The sequence below is a fragment of the Pollicipes pollicipes genome, unplaced genomic scaffold (genome assembly GCF_011947565.3).
Source record: "Pollicipes pollicipes isolate AB1234 unplaced genomic scaffold, Ppol_2.1 Scaffold_3447;HRSCAF=4054_pilon_pilon_pilon, whole genome shotgun sequence".
Lineage (NCBI taxonomy): Eukaryota > Metazoa > Arthropoda > Thecostraca > Pollicipedomorpha > Pollicipedidae > Pollicipes > Pollicipes pollicipes.
In genome coordinates, this window is record NW_023596297.1 from 30877315 (window position 1) to 30897706 (window position 20392).

Consider the following 20392-nt stretch of genomic DNA (forward strand, 5'->3'; position numbering starts at 1 on the left):
TCCAGGAGGGGGGGGGGGGACAGGTGGAAGGAGGGCATGGTCTTCTAGGAGCTGCGGGAGTCTTCACAGTTCAAAATAATTACGAACGGTACTGGTTTTGGTTGGTACTACTGCCCTTAACCTCCAAGCTAAAAAGATCGACAAAGCTTCCCCGGAGCGTGGGAATGAACCTTAGAACCTTTGAAAATGGATATTCGAGCTTGGAAACAAAAACATTAGCTCGCATAAATGGTCTCAAAACTTTATAACGTCAATATCTTCTGGGAAATGTTCTCGAATCTGTCCTGCAGGTGTTTGAAGACTAAACACGACCTCAATGCTGACGGCGTGAGGCAACTTTTCATAAAGGCTGGAGTCATGTACGGTATTCCCGAGCTACCTCAGGTGTTGATGAATGAAAGGAATCCCACGCTGCGCACTATGCTTGCACTAGTTTAGATATAATAACTATCTGCACTTACCCACACCACATAACCAAGTATACTTTTACTAATTTCGTCATTCCAGTACGCCTGGGCTTAAAGGGAATGCCTCACATTTGAAGACATTGAAGCAAGCAGCAGACATGATGAAATAAGCTCACTTAAAACAATCTTTGTACTATTAAGAGGAAAAGAGCGCTCTAGGCGACACAATTTCCCTTCTTAGAGCACAGGGGGGGGGGGGGGGGGCTTTGGGGAAATGGTATGTAAGAAATAGTCTGCACATCTTCACGTGCGGCTAGCTCAGAAGCTAGAGGGGTTTGGGTCTTAAGAGGGGCAGGGCTGTGAACTGCACCGAATGGTCTTCAAGACGACTATTTCAGCTAAAAAAAACATACAACTGTGGAACACTGCCCAGGCTGCACTTGCGCACATATAAATAGGCTCGCATTCCACAAATAGCCTGCAATTGACCCGGCAAAGCAGGAGCTGGTCGGGTACAGAGGGACATAAATATTGGATTATGGATACGCGCGAAAGTTGCTGGCGCTCACCGCCCGAGTCTGACGTATGTGCAAGGGCGCCCCATGGAGTTGAAATGTAGGTGCGAACGGCGGCCTGACGTCAGTAGGCACTTAGTGGACGCCGACCAGTCTTGGCGACGGTCCCAGTTGCTGCGCGCCGCCCAGCTGCACTGAAACAGGGCCCGTCACAGCACAGTGGTGTCATGCATACCGACCGAAATAGGCCAGCCCGCTTCTGACGGCCGAATGGTGAATGGTGAATCGAATTCGCCTATCTGTCAATGTCTGATCTGTCGATAACTTGGCTCGTTCGTTCATCCTTGGTGTTTTTATACTCATGCTGCATGGGTCGACCGGCTCGATCCTCCGTTAATGCATCAACCCTCTAAAATACTAAACTTTTCGCGTGATTTTCGCATTGCACCATGCACTTGAATCAAAAATATCTCCTTCATTCGGATCGAGTCGTCAACGTTCTGAAACTGGACCAGCCCTGGCTGAACGTGCTGACGAGACCGTTCCAGGGCGGACACAGCATGGTGGCAACGCCGTCACTTCCGACTGTGGTGCTGCTCAGCGTCCTAACGGAGATGCCCTCCACGTCACCATCGGCATCCGAGCCACGGCCCTGGCACTCCCGCAGCACAGGAATGACCTCGTGCGCGCAGCGGGACCTTGCGTGCGCGGAACGAGCGTAAGGCGTGACCTCGGTCTGTCTTGTCCGGGCGCTCGGATTTGCTTTCGGTTTCCAGAATCGATGCTGCGTTATTTTTGTATCGGAGTTGCAGGTCTTTACGATGACTTCACGACCTTGAATATGCCAAGAGTACTGCTTAAAAGACGTAATGTGAAATCATTATATTGACGGTGCTCACTATTTCAAGCTGTGAGCAATCTTGAGAGCAATGGAGATGTTCCCTATTGAGGGTTACCACAGCTCCAAGTATTGAGTACCGTCAAAATGATCGTTCTTCGGCATTACAACGTCGTTTAACCAAACCCTCCTACATATACCTTCAGTTATTACACGCCGTTCATTTATACTTTAAGTCTTGACACACTGGAGGTCGTCAAGTTCACACAAGTTCACAACGCCGACAACCAGGAGCCGAAGACCTTTCTTCCTTATATCAAGTTTGTGGTACCGGTCTACGTGTCAGAGCTGCCCCTGTCCCGGCCCCAGCACGGCTGGTGTGTGGCAGCGTTACCCATGAATCAGTCCTAGCAACCAAGGCCTCAGTCATGGCCGTATTCGAGCCCTCAGTCTAGCTATTGACCATCGCACCTCATGCTCGCCTATTTCCTGAAGTGTTCACGCGCTCAATGTGTCTAGGTTCACTCCATCTCACTCTGGGTATCGCGGTCATCCCCGAATCACCCCGACGCGTTTTAATTTCTCAATGAGGTTTTTTTACTCAGCTTGGTGTACAGCTGAACGTGCTACCTCATCCTCGTTTCAAAACCCATCATTATGATGTTGTTTCACTCTGACGTCCTGCCATTGCCTGCCCGACCTGTAATTCAGAACGCAGGACATGTCCGGCCCCGGCCACGGACGGAACCCCATGGCTTCGGCCAGCGTCCAGCAGCGCACAGGGAAACAGGACGGTGCCGGCGGCATGTTTATATGCACACACGGTGTACCAAGCGTCCGATGGCAGCGGTTCAGTGCGACTAGCACACAAAGAGTATCACAGAACGGCTCTGGGTCCGGCGGGGGTCCGCCCGGCCCACCGCCTCCCAGCAGCGCGGCGGCAACACCGCGCCGCTCGCCAGCGCCCAGCAGCAGCGCCCGAGAGAGCCATAACAACCCACCCGACTTCAGAGCATGCAGCAGCGTTCTCACCCACAAGCGCTCAAAACAGGCCGTTCTCCAACAAAGCCGGAATGCATCGCGTCCCGTCCGTCTATAATATGGCCAGTTAAACAAGCACCTCACATCCAGCCCGCCCCGACAGCACTAGGCGCGGCGGCGGACGCCGGCCAAGCCGGCCGCCGCCGCCGCCGAATCACTGCACGTCTATGAAGGCCGCCCCGGACGCGCGCGGCCGGTCGTCGCGCGGCCCGCTCACAGCTCCTGCTGCTGCTGCTGCTGGGCCTTGCGCCACGCCTCCAGACTGCACTGGATGGCCCGCAGCCGCTCCTTGGCCGGCTCGAACGACGACTGCAACGCTAGCGTCGACTGGTAGAACGAGATGGCCTTCTCGAGGTCACCCTGGCGGCGGCGGCGGGGGCGGCGGCGGTGACAGGCGGTCCCATCCCCCGCCGGCCCCGTCCCACGCGCCACGGCCGAGCGTCGCACATCGGGCCGTGTACAAGGGTGCGGGGGCGACTCGTCCATTGGCGGGTGCTCTCGGTGATGTACTGCCTACGCGACATTCTTAAGGCCGGCTCCTCCAGCGAGCGAGATTACGGCGCCGACCAAAGCAAATAATCGCCACGGACACGCTGAAGCGTCGCACATGACGCCGTCATGCGCAGATGCATCACATAGAAGAGCGTCACACGTCGGAACGTCACACGTCGGGAGCGTCACACGTCGGGAGCGTCAAACATCGGCGCGTCACAGGGGCGTCATACGTTGGAGTATCAAACTCAAAGAACCACACATCAAGCGTCACACCACGGAACATCACACGACGCAACATCACGCCCCGGAGCGCGTCGTCGTCGAACGTCGAAGGGTCACATCGGGTCACGTCGAGCGTCACACGTCGAAGGGTCACATTCGAGGGCGTCACACGCTACAACATCACACATCGGAGCGTCACATCCGGAGTGTCACACTACGGAGCGTCATACCCAGGAGCATCACACGTAGTAGCGTCACACGTCGGAGTGTCATAGCCCACAGCGTCACACGTCGGAACGTCGCACGTCAGAGCGTCACAAGCCAGAGCGTCACACCCAGGAACGTCACACGTCAAAGCGCCACACCCGGTGCGTCACACATCAGAGCGTCACACGTCACATCGTCACACGCCAAAGCGTCACAGCCACCCCGGAGCGTCACACGTCGGTGCGGCACACATCAGAGCCTCACGTCAGAGCCTCCACGTCAGAGCACCACAGCCAGAGCGTCACACGTCAGGGCGTCACATGTCAGAACCTCCACGTCAGAGCACCACAGTCAGAGCGTCACACGTCAGGGCGTCACACGTCAGGGCGTCACACGTCAGAACCTCCACGTCAGAGCACCACAGCCAGAGCGTCACACGTCGGGGCGTCACACGTCAGAACCTCCACGTCAGAGCACCACAGTCAGAGCGTCACACGTCAGGGCGTCACACGTCGGGGCGTCACACGTCAGAACCTCCACGTCAGAGCACCACAGCCAGAGCGTCACACGTCAGGGCGTCACACGTCAGGGCGTCACACGTCAGAACCTCCACGTCAGAGCACCACAGCCAGAGCGTCACACGTCAGGGCGTCACACGTCAGAACCTCCACGTCAGAGCACCACAGTCAGAGCGTCACACGTCAGGGCGTCACATGTCAGAACCTCCACGTCAGAGCACCACAGCCAGAGCGTCACACGTCGGGGCGTCACACGTCAGAACCTCCACGTCAGAGCATCGCAGTCAGAGCGTCACACGTCGGTCTCGGCAGGCATCACGCCCAGCTGCCGCGGATGGCGACAGGCGGCAGCGCCCCCTACGTCCAGGCGGGGTCCGCAGACGCCAGCCTGGCCTTGAACGCTTCAACTATTCCCACCGCACCGCTTCGGCTATCAGGCGTGACGAGGCACGGCAAAGTCAGGCGGAGCACTCCCCAGATAATCTACTCTGCAATGTGCGTACGAGCTGTACGCACTGCATCACCTATGACGAGAAATCACTTTGACGTAGCAGTGTTCGATGTGAGGAATTTGACGTCATGTTTTAGTTCAATCAATGCGCACTAGGCGACCTGTTCTATATGCTGACCTTAGCGGCGTATATGTTGGCCATGGTGAAGTGGATGACGACAAACTTGGGCGATATCTCCAGCGCCATGTTGCATACGATCAGCGCATCGTTGTACAGGCCCGCTCTGAAACAGTCAATCATCTTCAGGACATTTGAACATTGCAGCTGGCTGAAAATACTTGTTGCCGCTCTCTAATTTTGACCCGTGAATACCGGCGTGCACTGGTAGGAGGCGTCGGAGCTACAACAATACTTTTGGAGCACGGCATTGCTGGCTTTGCTGTCATTCATTTGTCGTTTCATGTATTTATACAACATCGACTTCACCATGTCACTGCCACCACTAACAACACGAAATGCTACATGACAGTGCCTAATATTGTCATGTCAGACAATATGTAGTCACACTGCTTCTCTGAAAAAGCAGCGGTGTAATCAACAGCCAACTGCATAAGATCCAACCTGTCTTCGGGCTGTAGTGGATAAATATCTTTGCAGCTGTTTTTTTTTCAAGGACATGATATTTCTGAAACTTGACTGGTGTATGTGGAGATATTCTACATATCTTTAGACACTTGGTGATCGCGTATCTTTCAGTCCAACTTTTCTCAAGTGCTTCTGCTGCATTCTCAATGTGCCCACCACCGTGTGAACGCTTACAATACGAAGCATCTAACTCACATTGCTAGCATACTGCTCCACTTAACCACGCTCCCTCGCAATATCCTGTGCTGCAATTGAGTATTTGTCAGTTTCTCCAAAGCGCGTCTCCCGCAGTTTCTGCCAGCCACTTGCAACGGGCAAAGCCGGCCGGCAAAGGGTCCATCAGCCGCTGTTCCAGCTAATGTCAGCCGTGCGCCGCTGACCAAAATTATGTTGCGACTGGGCGTTCTGTTGCGACCGGACGTTCTGTTGCGACTGGGCGTTCCTGTAACACACCACGGGCGCATAGCTTCGACGGGGAGGAGGGGGCTGCCGCAGCGCCCCCGCCGATCAAGCCGGTCCGCCCAGCCGGCAAGGCCACCTAGCGGTCGGGAGGCTGGCGGCGGCATGGCCGGCACGCGCGGCTCCTTACCGGTGCAGGATGTTAGCCAGCGAGATGAGCGGGATGTCCTTGAGGTGGCGCGGCGCGTGGTGAAGCGCGATGCGCAGACAGCTGGCGGCGCGCGGCCCGTCGCCGCGCACGCGCCAGTACAGCGCCGCCGCCGTCGTCAGCACCCACGAGGTCGAGTTCTGCCGGGGAGGCAGGATTACGCGTCGACACAGAGTGGCGTCGAGGCGGCGCGCGCGCCGAGGGACTGTAAACACAGTCACGCCATCTCCCTGGCCAGCGAGATCTGTGGTTCACTCCTGACCACGCCATCTCCTGTGGACTCTGCAGTCCGCTCTCCTGTTTGCTCCAAGGCATGTCGCTGGACTGAGTCATACCCACGGACATGTCGAGTACTGAGTCGAGGTCATCCGTAAACCCAGCACAAGGACGCCATGACCACACCGCGGCCGCGGCGGTACCGCCAGCGCACGCCACTCAGCGTAGCACTCGCGGCACGCCGCCGCGTCACGAGCCGAGGCCCCGACACTGGGCCGCTGAGCGGATCACGACCCCGAACGGCCGGCTAATCGGACCCGCGCGACCCGAGGCCGGCCTGGCGCGGCGCGCAGACCCGCCCCGCCCGCCCGCCGGCCGCGCCCGGCGACCCGCTAATCCCTGGGTGCGGACGGGCCGGCTCGGCGCCGACGACATGCCGCTGCGACGCGGCCGAAGCGCGGCCCGCCGAACCCGCCGACGCCGCCACGGCGCGGCGGCGGCTGATCCGTGAGACCCGGGGTCCGGAGCCGCGCAGGCCGGCGCCACTCGGCGTATCGCTCCGAGCGGCGCTGGCGCGCGGGCCTCTCACCTTGTCCATGCTCGGCGGCTGATCCGTGAGACCCGGGGTCCGGCGCCACTCGGCGTATCGCTCCGAGCGGCGCCGGCGCGCGGCCTCTCACCTTGTCCATGCTCATGGCGATGCGCGTGCCGGTCTCGTCGACGGTGCGCGGCTGGTCGGCGGTGAGCGCCTGCAGCGCCTCCTTCAGGCCGGTCTCGGCGCTGATGGACAGCTGACGCCGGTGGCGCACGCCCGACAGGTTGTCCAGCGTGGCCATCGAAGCCGGAAACTGGTCCGGACAGACGGGCTGGCGCGGCTGGTACACGCCCATCGGCGCCGGCACCAGGTCCACGCTGGCGGGACGGACGCACACCCGTCACCGCTGCAACTCAGGGTGCCCGGGTCAGGTCACAACACACCAGTCCTTCCACTGTCGCGCCGTCCGCATTAGAGGGAATAGGCAACGGAGGGGGGGGGGTCGCCTGAAGTCCTTTTTGGTTGTTTTAGCGCTGCAGATAACTCCCGACATGTAGCTAAAAATTAGCCGAAGTTACACTGTACAATAAAGTACGACCCCTCAACATTGCGCAGACATATCCAAAAAGGTCGACACTGTAATCTTTTTACGTGTTCTTATCACGAGACCGCAGAACAAGAAAACCTCTTTAAGAAAACCCCGGCTGCGTCCGTGTGGGCACGCCTGTCAGCGGCCACCTAGGGGGCCTCATGTCAGGTCACAACGCACGTCACCACGCGACACAGAAACACCGTGCCCCGGGGTTTCCCCGAAGCTACTCTCTGCCGTCACCAGCCCCACCCCCCCCTACGCCGTCACCACCCCTCACTCACACCACGTTCTTGGCCGAAACGGACAGCCACGTGGACGTGTACTGACTCCAGTTGATCTGCTTGATGTCGGCGCACTGCTGGGCGCTGGGCGGCGGCGCGGCGGCGCGCTCGCGCACGCGCAGCAGCACGTCCGGCAGCGGGTCGTCGACGATGCCCCGCTCGTCCAGCGACGGCACCGGCTCGGTGATAACGTCCAGCTGCTCCTCCAGCTCGTACTCGGCGTCCGCCGGCGGCTCGTCCGGCTCGTGTCGGGTGTCGGCCGACTCGGGCGGCGCCAGCCGGTCGCAGCGCAGCTGCTCCTCGGCCAGGTACGGCGCCAGCTCCGGCGGCGGGAACGACGGCAGCTGGTCCACTGCCGGCGCCGGGCGCGGCCGTCACGCCACGGAGGAGACGCCGACGGCGGCAGCCGCGCGCCGCGGCCCTCAGCCGCTCTTCAGCCGGGCGCATTGGTGTGCGATGCCGACGGCGCCACACCAAACACGTTATCGGGACTTTAAGACCGACGCAGTGCATACACCTGCAATAATTCCGCTACGTCGGAGCCTCAAGGTCAGGTGGGGCGGCTACTCCACGATCCCTCGCCTTTTGCGACGCCACTACTACGCCATCACAGCAGCTTAAGCGGACGGGTCGCACGCGTCACGACACACCCGGATTGGGAGTAATAACGGCAGCTGGCTCCCTAAATAGCCGCGGCACGAACACGGCTTCCAAATCGGCCACGCCCGTGGGCGGACGGGCGGACGGGCGAGCGAGCGAGCCAGCGGGCGGCCGGCGGCGCACCTGCGGCCAGCTGAGCGCCGTCCGGACCGCTGCAGTCCAGCTGGTCGGCCAGCGCCGGCGTCAGGATCCAGCGGCCGTTCTCGTTGCGCGCGTTGTAGCAGCTGATCTTGGACTCGCACGCGTCGCGGCCCTGGCCGTCGGCGCACTCGGACGTGCAGACCACGGAGTCGGGCGGCATCTTGGACAGCTTCTCCAGCATCGGGTCCCGCTCGGCCGGCGTCTGGGCGCAGCGGAGGACGGTCAGCGTGTCACTTCGCTGCCGCCAGCCGCCGCCGCACGCTCCACGCGGGATGAGAGCAGGGCACGGCACGGCAAGACGCGACATCACACCGCCATCACGTAACGGCAGCAATGAGCGTGTCGGGACAGCCTCTACAGCAGCACGCGCCTTCTGCCGAACCGAACATGCGTCTGACGCCATTCCAGGCTGTCCCTGGCCAGAGTCTGGCACCGCTACACCAGACTGACCTGCGCAGGGCTCTGGCACCACTGCCCCACACTGACCTGCACCGAGGTCTAACACCACCGCCCCAGAATGACCTGCGCCGGGGACTGACCTGCACCGAGGACTGACACCGCTGCCCCAGACTGACCTGGGCTAGAGTCTGGCACAGCTGCCCCAGACTGGCCTGCACCGGGTCTGGCACCACTGCCCCAGACTGACCTGCGACGGGGTCTGGCACCGCCGCCCCAAAATGACCTGTGCCGGGGTCTGACCCGCACCGAGGACTGGCACCGCTGTCCCGGACTGACCTGCGCCGTGGTCTGACCTGCGCCGAGGACTGGCACCGCTGTCCCGGACTGACCCGCGCCGAGGTCTGGCACTGCCGCCCCAGAATGACCTACGCCGGGTCTGACCCACACGAGGACTCACACCGCTGTCCCAGACTGACCTGCGCCGGGGTCTGACACTGCTGCTCGCCCCGCTGGTGGCCGTGGTAACGGGTGTAGCAGGAGACGACGCGCAGGTACTCCAGCGCCGCGCTGTGTGTCGACTCGGCCTGCAGCGCGCTCCGGTAGTGCCACACGGCGCCCGAGAAGTTGCCCTTGGCCGCCAGCAGGTTACCCAGCAGGAAATTCGTCTCCGGCTGAAGACACGAGCACGCATGTGGTGATCAGTCACAGACAACAGTGCTCGGACAGAGCAGCGCTGACACTGGTTTCTAGCACATTGCGAGTTGCTATTCCGAAAAAGTCGCCTTTTATACATCAGGAAGTAACGGTGAAATGGAGGTATCAAGCAATGTCTGGAAAATCTTAAGAGAATACTCGATGTTTCCAGCAGAGCTCACCGTCGTAACGGGGCAATGCCAGCAATGTGAAGCATAATCTATATCAATATAATCATAATCTATCCCAATGACATCTGGACGTATTCGTGTAACCAGCGCCTCCTGGTATGTTGAAGGCCGGTTGTTTTAAAAATAAGAGCTCATAATGCCGAAAAACAGGTGCCTCTCAAGGTTACCTAATTTCTGGGACCTTTACGTTACCATAAATCGTTTCGAGCGTTACACATGCCCATTCTTCGTCTGCTGCATGTGTCTCTAAGAGTCAAAAAGAGCGCGGCTAGGACTGCATTGTGGGACCAGCCAACGCAAGGTCACTTTGACAGAAAGTGTATGCACTAACGGACGAGAACAGCGACGGACACAATGGCGACTAGTAAATCATACATTATAGCACGGGACAAAACTGGAACTAGACACCCGTTAAGACCGGGTTACGTCGCATATGAGTGGGGCGAGTGAAAACGCCCAAAAACCATGAAGTCATGAAGTCATAATGCCATATGCGCCAAGGTCATAATTGAAAGGCACACAAATGTGGGATGCTCCCTTTAAGTGAAAACATGAGCATGTCCTCCATCAACGCTACTCTCTCTCTCTCTCCACTCCCCGGGAAGAATAAAAATGAGCTATCGTGTCACACAGAAACGCTGGCCATAACTAAACTGGGACAAAACGTGCACACCGAGACCAACAAAGTGCTCCGGCTCAGGTCCATCTCCTTCCCGCCCCACCAACCAGCGTTCCGTCCGTTTCCCAGGACTGCTCCCGCTTCACCGACGCCTGCGCGCAGTAGCAGCCGCCTCAGCCTGTCCGCTCCACTTCCTGGTCACCCTCAAGCTCACTCGCAATTTGCCAGCAGCACGGGCGACAAGCCAGCGTCCACACAAGCGGCGGCGCCGACCGTCCGTGTCCCGACGGCACCACACGCCGCACATCCGGCCGCCGCCAGCGCCGCCGGCGCGCCCTCACCTCGACAGGGTCGGCCTTGTACGCCTGGCGGGCGAGCTTCAGCGCGCCGTCCACGTCGTCCAGCCGGTAGAGCACGGCAGCCAGGTTGGCGAGCGGCACGTCCACGAACTCGGCCGGCACCGAGTGCAGCGCCGAGCGCAGACACTCGATGCTGTTGGCCAGGCTGCCCTGCGCGCGCCAGTAGAGCGAGGCCAGCGTCTGCAGCACCCAGGCCGGCGCCGAGCCCTGCCAGCAGAGGGCGGCGCTCAGCGCCCGTCTACAGCCGGGCCCGGAGGCTGACAGCCATTGCTGGCACGCGGTGCGAGGGCAGCTCTGAAGTGACGGCACAGTGCTGACATGTGCCACCGCCAGCACTTAGTCTGTTTAGCGCAATCATCACGGTCAAGGCAAGATCTCAACAAGCCGCACAGAAGCGCGTAACAGTGCGACTACGGTCACCGCCACGGATCACCCCAACCCGCGCTATGGTCCCCTCCGCCGCTCTCTCTGCCAGGGACTGAACACGGCCTGTCGCGCCGCCGCCACCTGACCCCACCATCGCGCCGTCGAGCCGGACCGCACCTGCTTGAGCGCGGCCGTGATGCGCTGGCCCAGCTCCGCCTCAACCGTCTGGCGACCGCGCGCGTACGCCATCAGTGCGCGCGACGCCACCGGGTCGGGCCGGCGCTGCGTGACGCGCGTGCGGCCGCGCACCGTCTCCATCGTGTCGTAGGGCAGCACGCGCGCCTGCACCGGCTCGCAGGCGGGCCGGTACCAGGGCAGCGCGTGGTCGTCGCTGAGCGGTACGCCGATGCCCGCGTTCAGGAAGTGGTCGACGCTGGCGGTGGACGAGGCGGTCGCGGGTCAGGTCACACGCGGAGGCGGCCGCGTTGGAGCGCGCTGCGGGGCCTCCATCACCCATCCAGGGACAGGTCGAGTCGGGCCGCTAAAGGCTTGAAGAAGGGACTGGCACAGTTCGGGGAGAAACGCGACAGCAAGAACGCATGACCACACAGCTAGTAGGCGCGTTCCGTCAGGGAGCACTCACTCGAAGCCCTTGTTGTCGGGCGCCAGGAACACGGAGGGAAACTCGTTGGCGCCGGGGAACTTGGTGACCTTCTGGCCGCACTCGTCCTGGGACGGCCAGTCGGGCCGCAGCAGCCGCTCCGTGCCGGACGGGTCGAGCGCGGTGTAGCGGCGGGGCAGCGTGGGCCGGTCGCCGTCGGTCGTCGGCTCGGCGCCCCGGCTCAGCTTAGAGACCTGCTCCTCCAGCCGGTCGGCCTGCCGCAGACATGCGCCTGTTACCACCGGCGCCCCGTCACCGCCCGTCACACCGCAGCGTCAGGCGCACGCGTCCCGCCGGCGGCAGCCGCACAGCAGACCGACACGCTGGCGTCTCACTGAACTGGCCATGGCCAGCGCCGCAGCCTCCGGGCCACGCCACGAAAGTACACCTGTTCGCGTCAGACTACGTTCAACTGCAATCAATGCCTAGCCAACATCCTGCGCCTTCTGCAGCCGGGAAAGTGTCACCGCGGCGCCAGGCAAACGCCTGAGCCTCAGTGGCCCGGCGTGGACAGCGACGCTCGCCTTGGTCTGCAGGTCGGAGAGCTTGGTCTGCAGATCGGACACGGTCTCCGAGCCGCCCTCGCCGGCAGCTGCCGCCATGTTGCAGCTGAGGATACTCTGGCCGTTCTGGTAGTAGCGGAAGCAGGTGTGCCCTGGCCACAGAGCGGGGCGTCAGCCGGCTGCCGGTCACGCTCGGCGCCTGCCTCGGTCGCGGCGGCAGCGCGCGCCGCACCGTCCGACGCTGACTGCGCAGACGCGACCCCTGCCGGCCGCTGCCGAACACGGCTGGCTCTGGCCGTTGTCACGGTGAAGCTTCCTCGCCCCACCGCTCATTCTGTCATCCGTCATGTCACCGCACATGTCAACGTTCAGAGTAGCGGGCTGTGAGGAAAGGAGACAAACTTCAGAATGCCAGCTCTTCGGACACACGGCTCAAGCTGTCGTGTCCGTCGGCTCAGCCAACGAGGAACAAGGGTCACAACCCACTTCTTTGCTTCGCCAGAATTACTTTTCCAGCCAAATGACTGGGCGCTCAACTGGACGCACATTTTCAGCATCCCAGTTTTCAGCATTTTTAAAGTTTATGAAAATATGCAGGTCCGACTTTTCATATGGTATGGGTGATGATTCCTTTGACGAGGTCATACCACGTGCATCTCGAGTTTTGAAGTCCGATGACGCTTTTTTTCGTCGCGGAATACGCGTTCCAAAGGACTTCACTGCGCACATATTTGTTGCATATTGCCGTACGGTGATAATGCGATTCAAAAATTCCACTTTGGGCCGTTGTCCAAGGCCAGACGCGGAAAATGCGAGTGAAGTTTGCCTGTAGACACCATCTGTTGTGCCTGCACCGCGTTTACTCCCCGAAATAACTGGGTGGATGCTAAGCACACTATGCCCGCCCTACGTAACCTGGCTTCACACGTCACAGGTCACGTGCCCCGATCGGCTAACATGTCACTCGGCACGCCAATGGGTATACCGTATCGCTTTATCCACAAACATAGCACGGGTCTGGAGAGACGAGAGGACCAACATCGCTTAACCTATCTGGTGTGACCTGGTTTACCAATCGAAGGCCACTTACACCCGTATTCAATAGCATTAATCTGATGCAGTTTCGCATAAACTATCCTATGCTATTTGGGCTTGGCCCTATCAACCCCACTTTCGCGATAGTAGTTTAATGTTTCAGCGTGAGCCACACAGACTGGAGGGCGCCGGCATCAGGCACAGGCGAGAAAATCGGCCTTCTGGCGCGGGTTGAGAATGGCCGTCACACCTTCCCACCGGTCGGCGGGTACGCGCGAGGAGAGCTCGCGCACCCTGACGCCTGGCTGTGGCGCTCACCCTTGCCGTCGGAGCTCTCGCGAATCTTCTGCTCCTCGTAGTTGAGCCTGGACTCGATCTTGGTGTCGAGCTCGGCCTGCTCCCGGATCAGCTTCTCCTGCTGCTGCAGCCACAGCGTGTGCTGCTTCTGGTAGCTGCGCAGCTCGGCCAGGGTGTTCTGCAGCGAGCTGCGGGGGAGAGGGCGCCGTCAGCCGCGGCCCGACCGGGGACACGTTACAGACTCCCCCACGACGAGCGCAGCAGTCAGAGCAGCACACACGCTCCCATACTTTAAAACCGATAGCGGCAGTTACGCACACCGCGCCCGGCCACAGGTCAGCCATCATTGTTCCGTCCAGCCCGGCAGTCCGCGCACCAAGCTCAGCTTCCCATGCCTCGACATCATCTCAGCGACCACGACCGTTCACGTATCTGACCCGGCCTCCGACGCTGCATCCCACTTACACGGACCGCGGCCGTCCACACGCGAGACCAGACAACACAGACAGTGCAGCAGTCGTGGCAACGACGGCGTTATTCACACGTCCGCTCACGTCCTCTGCGTTTCCCCACACGACAAACGACGTTCACATACAAAACATTGCCGAGCATCGCGCGACAACAACACATCTTTTTCTTTCTTTTTGAAAGAAAAAGAGCTAACAGATCGCACACGACCACACTCGGCCGTGGCCAGCGAGGGTGTCGGTGCCGACGGCGGCGGCGCCGCACGTCGGCCGCTCACTTGTGCTGGCTCTCGAGCGCCGTCTCCAGGCGCTCGTGACAGAGCACGGCGTGGCGCCGCTTCAGCGCCCCCTCGTGCTGCGGCTCCAGCTTGACGGTGTTGTTGAAGCAGGTGGCCGAGCGGTTGTAGTCGCCCAGCACGGCGTAGGCGTTGCCCAGGCCGTAGTGAGCCTCGGCACTCTGGTCGTGGTGGTCGACGGCTGCGTGCAGCACGACCGCACCGCTCTCGCTGTGGTGGCACCGGTGCAGGACCACGCCCAGGTCCACCAGGCTGACGAACCGCTCCACCCTGGAGGGCCGCGCCAGTGGCCGGTCAGCGCCGCCGGCCGCCAACAGTACGGTACTCCCTCCGCAGAAGTACGGCACGCTGGGACAGTAGCAGCACTAGACGAGCCGCATCTCGTCATCCATTGACAGCACCCATATTTCCCGTATCGCGGCACACTTCATGGGTGGAGGTAATGAGACGTGGGTATATATCTAGTTGTTTACTTTACGTTGCCTGACGGACGTGCTTACACCAGCAGTGACATGCTGTACAGCAGCTCCCGGTATAACGCCACCGACGGGGTCGGGCACGAGCGGCGGAGACATGGCGCGCCACAGGCGAACGCTGCGCCGCTGCACGGCTCTCTGGCCAGCCGGAGAGTCGGCGTCAGACGCGCGCACCACCGGCCGGACGCGGCGGGTGGGGCTGGTCCACTGACCTGCTGGAGAGGTGAATGGCGCGGCGACTGCACTCGACGGCGCGGGGCGCGTCGCCCTGGATGCGCCAGTACAGGCTGGCCAGCTGGTACAGCACCCAGGCGCCCGGGCGGCGGCGCAGCGCCAGCTCCACCCGGTGCCCGAACTCGTGCACGTTCTGCTGGCCGACCAGCTCGGCCAGGCCCAGCTCGGGCGCCATGGACAGGTGGCGGCGGTCCTTCATGCCCTGCGGCGCGTGACGTCACGACCAGGCGGAGTCAGCCGAGCGGCGAGGCCGGCTGGCTGGCTGCCAAGCCGCGGGTCCGCAGACCGGGAGGGTGCGGACGGCTCGCGGGGTGAGCGGAAGGGAACAGGGCCGGCTCGGACGTCATAGACGGGGACGAGGGAGCCGCGCGTCCCGAAACGGGACCACTAAGAGCACGTAAAAACACGAAAAACACACCGGGAGAAGGGAAAGGTGGTGACGAACAGAGAGGACGATCGCTGCGAGAACAGATTCCAACATAATGTACGTATTACGACAACGTGACGATGTACCACGGCAAAAACAGAGTGTACCAGACAAGCCAACAGTGATCACAAACATACCCATTTAGTATCTGCCTGTTCGAAAGTTCCTTACGTGCACTGCTTCACCATGCTTTGCACAAGGTTCCTCATCAATGGCTCCCAGGCAATCGCGGCATCGGATGCAGCCTCTTCTACGCTGTCATCGGGGGCGAGCAGACACGCCAGGGCGGGACGAGCGCGGCAGATGACGCCCGTCTCCGCCCAGCGGGGACCTACCACCAGATGCTGGAACGTGTCCATGCTGTAGTCGAGCGCCTTGTGCGTCTCGCAGTCGGGCGGCACCAGCTCGCCGGCCACATGCTTCGAGTCGATGTAGTCCTCGATCCTGCAGACGGGCCCATTCACGGGGCTGGTCAGGAGCTGGTCTGGACCACGCGAGAGCGGGAGCCAACAGCGCATCGGACGAGCCGGCCGGAAGCCTGACCGGACACCTACGCAAATACTTCACATACACACATATCCACCCGCAAATACCCCAGAACCTGCTAAAACGGACACCCCGTTTTAACAGTCGGATCTCGGCGCAGCGAGCGGCGAGGAGAAACGAGAAGTCAGCAGCCTGTTGGCGTGCCGGCCTTAAGTGGCCGCCACCGCGGCATCACTCGCGGGCATGGCTGCGCGACGACGCGCCAACGGCACCGACACGCGCGTGCGGCGGTCGCTGACCTGATGCCGTACTTCCGCAGATTGACGGCCACGCTCGGGTACAGATCGAACTCGGTGAGCGGCTGGCCGGCCACCAGACAGTGCGGGTCCTCCGTGTACAGCTTCTTCTCCACGTCCTGGTCCCGGTCGTCGTTCTGGTCGATCTCCACCTGGAGTGTTGCGGATAGCGTTCAGCAGGGGACCGGCGGCCGCCGTCACAGCGGCTCCGGACGGGGAGCGGCAACACGGCCTCCGGACGGGGAGCAGCGACACGGTCTCCGGACGGAGAGCGGCGACACGGTGACCGGACGGAGAGCGGCAGAGCGGCAACACGGCCTCCGGGCGGACACCCACTCCTGGCCCACCAGAGGAACAAAGCAGCTGGGCCGCAAAACGACGGCAGTCGGAGCGCCCTGAACCCCAATGGCATCATCATCATCATGAACCCCAATGTCATCATCTGCAGTGACTGGGTCGGGCGGCTGCCAGAGCCCATGCACACGCTATTAAACTGACGGCTGGGGCACACGAGGCTAATGAGTTACAATATTTTGCGCGGCGATGAAATTAAATTTAATGACATTTTTGTGTTGGGTTTCATTGCACCTTTCTCTGAGCGGCTTCCGGTAACACCTAGGATAGCCATGCGAGTCTCTTCTACCGGCATGTCATTCAGTTTCACTCCTGGCACACCAAAGAGAACGCCCACTGACGCGGAGAGCCCCAGAGGAGATGAAATTCAGTTTTCCAACTACAACCTTGCATGTTACCACCCTCTTTTGGTCACCTTCCATCCAGCGTTTACCGGAGGATGGTAACGGGAGGCAGTGTCTGAGATGCAGCATTCAGCGCAAGCGCGGACCACTCAGTGCCAACGCATCCTGGGCCGACGGAGCCCTCCCTGCCACCTCCCACCTTGTGAGTGAGCAGGTCCTTGTGCAGCGACTCCACCATGGAGGCACGCCGCTCCTGCTGCGCCATCGAGATGAAGTCGTAGGGCCGCTTCATGAAGAAGATCGAGTCCATCTGGAAGAGGCCAGCACCGGCGACCGGTCAGCGTTCGAGCCCCGGACGTGTGCAGCTGCACCGGCGGTGGGGGCAGACGACAGTGACAGGACAGCACACAGTTGACAGTGACGGCTGGCGGGGGGGGGGGGGGGACTGTCCGGAAATCAGCTCCCCTGTCGTTGATCGTCAGCCGACACAAATCCCCACGCTTCAGATACATCCAGCCCAAACACCGTACACTCTCTAAGGAGCCATCGCCACGAGCTGTTCGGGCTCGCAGCGCCGTGCTTGCCTGAGCCTGGATGCGCCCGTCCTCGGTCATGATCCAGTGCGTGGAGCACCAGCTGCCAGGAGGCGGCCACGGCCAGGTCAGCAGCAGCAGCAGCACGCACCGCATGGCGCCGCTCGTCCTGAAACCAGTGCCAGTCACCAATCCCCCGCTCAGCACACCTGTGCGCCACAACCACGCTGTTTCCAGCAGCTTTCCTGGTGCAAACCAGCAAGGCACAGCACAAAATACCAATTATGCATCTTAAGTTGAAAAGGAACCCCAAAATACTAGAGTGGAAAAATATTGCAAAAAAATATCTGCAAATGAGAGGGGCAGAACATTAGCTTTTGACATACCATTAAACTTATGCAGGCAGCTACCTCCCAGGTCATCTAATAAGATGACTCATGCTCCTCTCTGATGCCATGCAGTCTTCAGGGTGCAGTGCTAACAAAATTGTCTTCAAAGGCACAACAATGGCATTGCAATCAGTCAGGCAAATCAGCAATCAGGCAAAACTCAAAAACACTAAACCTGCCCAATAATTAGGCAGTTCACCCACCTGCCAATCTTAGTAAAATCCCACCCAGCATGACGCTCCCTGATGACGAGCAGCACCCATGGATAGGCAGGAGAGACATATGTTTTGTTTTACCTATCCTTAAATTTTAAAAGGTCTCACATGTTTTTTGGTAATATTTTCTAAAAAAAGTTGCACCACCTCCTTGAGACCTGATGAGCTATCCTGTTTGTTTTGTACATGGTGAGCCAGAATTTTGCAGAAAATGGTCAGGAACAGTTCCAAAGCTTGATTTTGGGAAAGACCTCTGCTGAACTTTGCCATCAACATCCATGCCCCCATATCAACATATCCCTTTGCCTTCCCATGCATCATTGGTGGTCTGACAAAAACATGAACAAAGTGCATGTTGACATGCATGGAGTGTTGCAGCTTGAGATATAGTTTTAAAGCAAACACCATGGAGGATTTAAAACAATATGATGAGATATTGAGGTCAGTATGCTCCTGTGCCAGGGCTAAGCCCACAAGCAACCAAAACAAATGTCAGGCATGGGGAGAAATAACTAACTGTTCACTTCTCTAGTGGAGCCTCACTGGTGTTCTAGGTAAATCAGGAATGTGTATGTGGTACATAGAAACTTTTTTGTACTAGGGCAGTTCCATGAAGCAGAACAGAGGAAGAAAAGGCTGCAACACTACCAGTCAAATGAGCACAATTTTATCCTCCTCAACACTATGGGAGCATCTCCATTTTTATAAGGTTATTGGTGCTATCTAAAATGCACTTCAGGATATCTAGCCAACAAATTGCACAGCGTATAGCATATATCATGCCAAATAAAGATATGTCATTTGATTCACCAGTTAGAGAAGGCTGACCACTAATAGGAAACCAGAGAAGGCAGCATGTGCATCACAATTCAGGTATCAAATGGCTTAACAAGACTTTATAAATGGATACTGGTAGGTGCTCTACCGAAATAATAGGACCTAATACAGATGTTTACATTTCCATAATTACTTTCAAACCAATTTGTTTACCTGTGCCTCAGAGAAGTGACAGATGATGACTTGGTAGATAGGAAAACATGCCAAGTTTATTATCAACAGTACTCCAGAGAAAATATGCATGCATAGTGGGCTATTAACATCCAAAGTCATTACACATAAGACCAGGGCCAACATGCTGCTGGATGCCTTTTCCAGGACAGGAATTTAAATGAAAGAATAATTTGGAGCTTTCATAGCAAATGAATACAATGAATAATGGTCCATCCAAACCCCCCAAGAGCCTGTAGGAACAGCCATGCTCCTAGTGGTGCTTCTGCAATTACCATGCCCACATTCCATGCCATATACATATATATATATATATATATATATATATATATATATATATATATACTTACTACACCACAACGGAATAACAAAACCAAAACATTGAGTCCAGAAGACTGGCATATACCATCTACAGCAGAGATACCTTACCAGTCAAAAACACAGCTGGTGCATCATGCTCTATAATTGCCAGGAATAAATAATGTTTATATGGGTTCAAATACTACCCAGTGTGAAACATCTTGATCAATGCAGACATTGGCAGCAAGGTGATGGTTTCCTTTTTGCAGGAGGGGAGGGAGGGAGAGCTCCTGTTGTTTCAGCTTTTAGAAGAAAAGGGGCCTAGTTCAGTGTGAAACCTAGACTTGCATTGTTTTTTGGCTGTATGTTTAGCCATTTTTGCCTGCTCAGACTCCTGCGTCCTCTTTTAAAAACTAGTCATCAGCTGAAAGCCACTCATAAAAACGTGAAGAGTAATTATGATGGGATTCACACCACCCCACTTCATCAGAATTACCGTGAATTCCTTACAGATCCGATGACATCGCAGTTTCTGCCAAGGTATTTTTGGAAACATCTGCCACCCGTGTTAAAAGCCCAGACAAGTACAAAAGTCACAGAGGTGTTCCATGCAAAGCTGACATAAAAGTTCCTTAGGTTGTTTCAGTAGGAATGTCAGTATCTTTACCAGGCGGTGATGCGAGTAAAATTGGGTTCCTTATCTTCACATCCAGCGTAATCGGAGCTTGACCCTAGCATGCATTATCAACAAACCTGCGCTGCAAAAGCAGCGCAGATGTTACAAATCATCACAGCTGTTGGTTACCATATAAAGTTTTACTGCCATAAATGGTGAAAGATCATGCTAAACGGGACAACATAGCTTTCAGGCACAGTTTGCATTATCAGCTATTGACAGAAGATAGTACTAGCTGTCTGGGCAAATTACATGTCGTTGGTCGCGGGCAATGATGATTTGATGTTCACTGCTCATCATCAAGGGCCGTTTTTTTGGATAAGCCAGACATGTCCTGGGCCTGGAAAACGGCCCTCGTTGCAAACAAGCCTCTAGGTACCACGCAACGAGTAATCA

The 20392-nt window shown here is 58.3% G+C and overlaps 1 protein-coding gene across 1 annotated transcript; it reads right to left on the reverse strand.

Annotated features, from left to right (window-relative positions):
• Window positions 1-1057: 1057 nt before the first annotated feature.
• On the reverse strand, window positions 1058-20072 carry LOC119092428 (tetratricopeptide repeat protein 17). Its single transcript, XM_037215390.1, has 23 exons — window positions 19988-20072; window positions 17460-17577; window positions 17075-17185; window positions 16181-16329; window positions 15731-15839; window positions 14947-15170; window positions 14241-14528; window positions 13517-13683; window positions 12185-12315; window positions 11643-11875; window positions 11177-11432; window positions 10616-10840; window positions 9248-9442; window positions 8355-8574; window positions 7884-7923; window positions 7572-7655; window positions 6844-7075; window positions 6210-6271; window positions 5930-6010; window positions 4873-4978; window positions 3568-3690; window positions 3050-3161; window positions 1058-1116 (listed from the first exon to the last, which is right to left on the reverse strand). The coding sequence occupies exons 1-23, from the start codon at window positions 20056-20058 to the stop codon at window positions 1058-1060; spliced, it is 3396 nt and encodes a 1131-aa protein (XP_037071285.1). The 5' UTR covers window positions 20059-20072.
• Window positions 20073-20392: the final 320 nt, after the last annotated feature.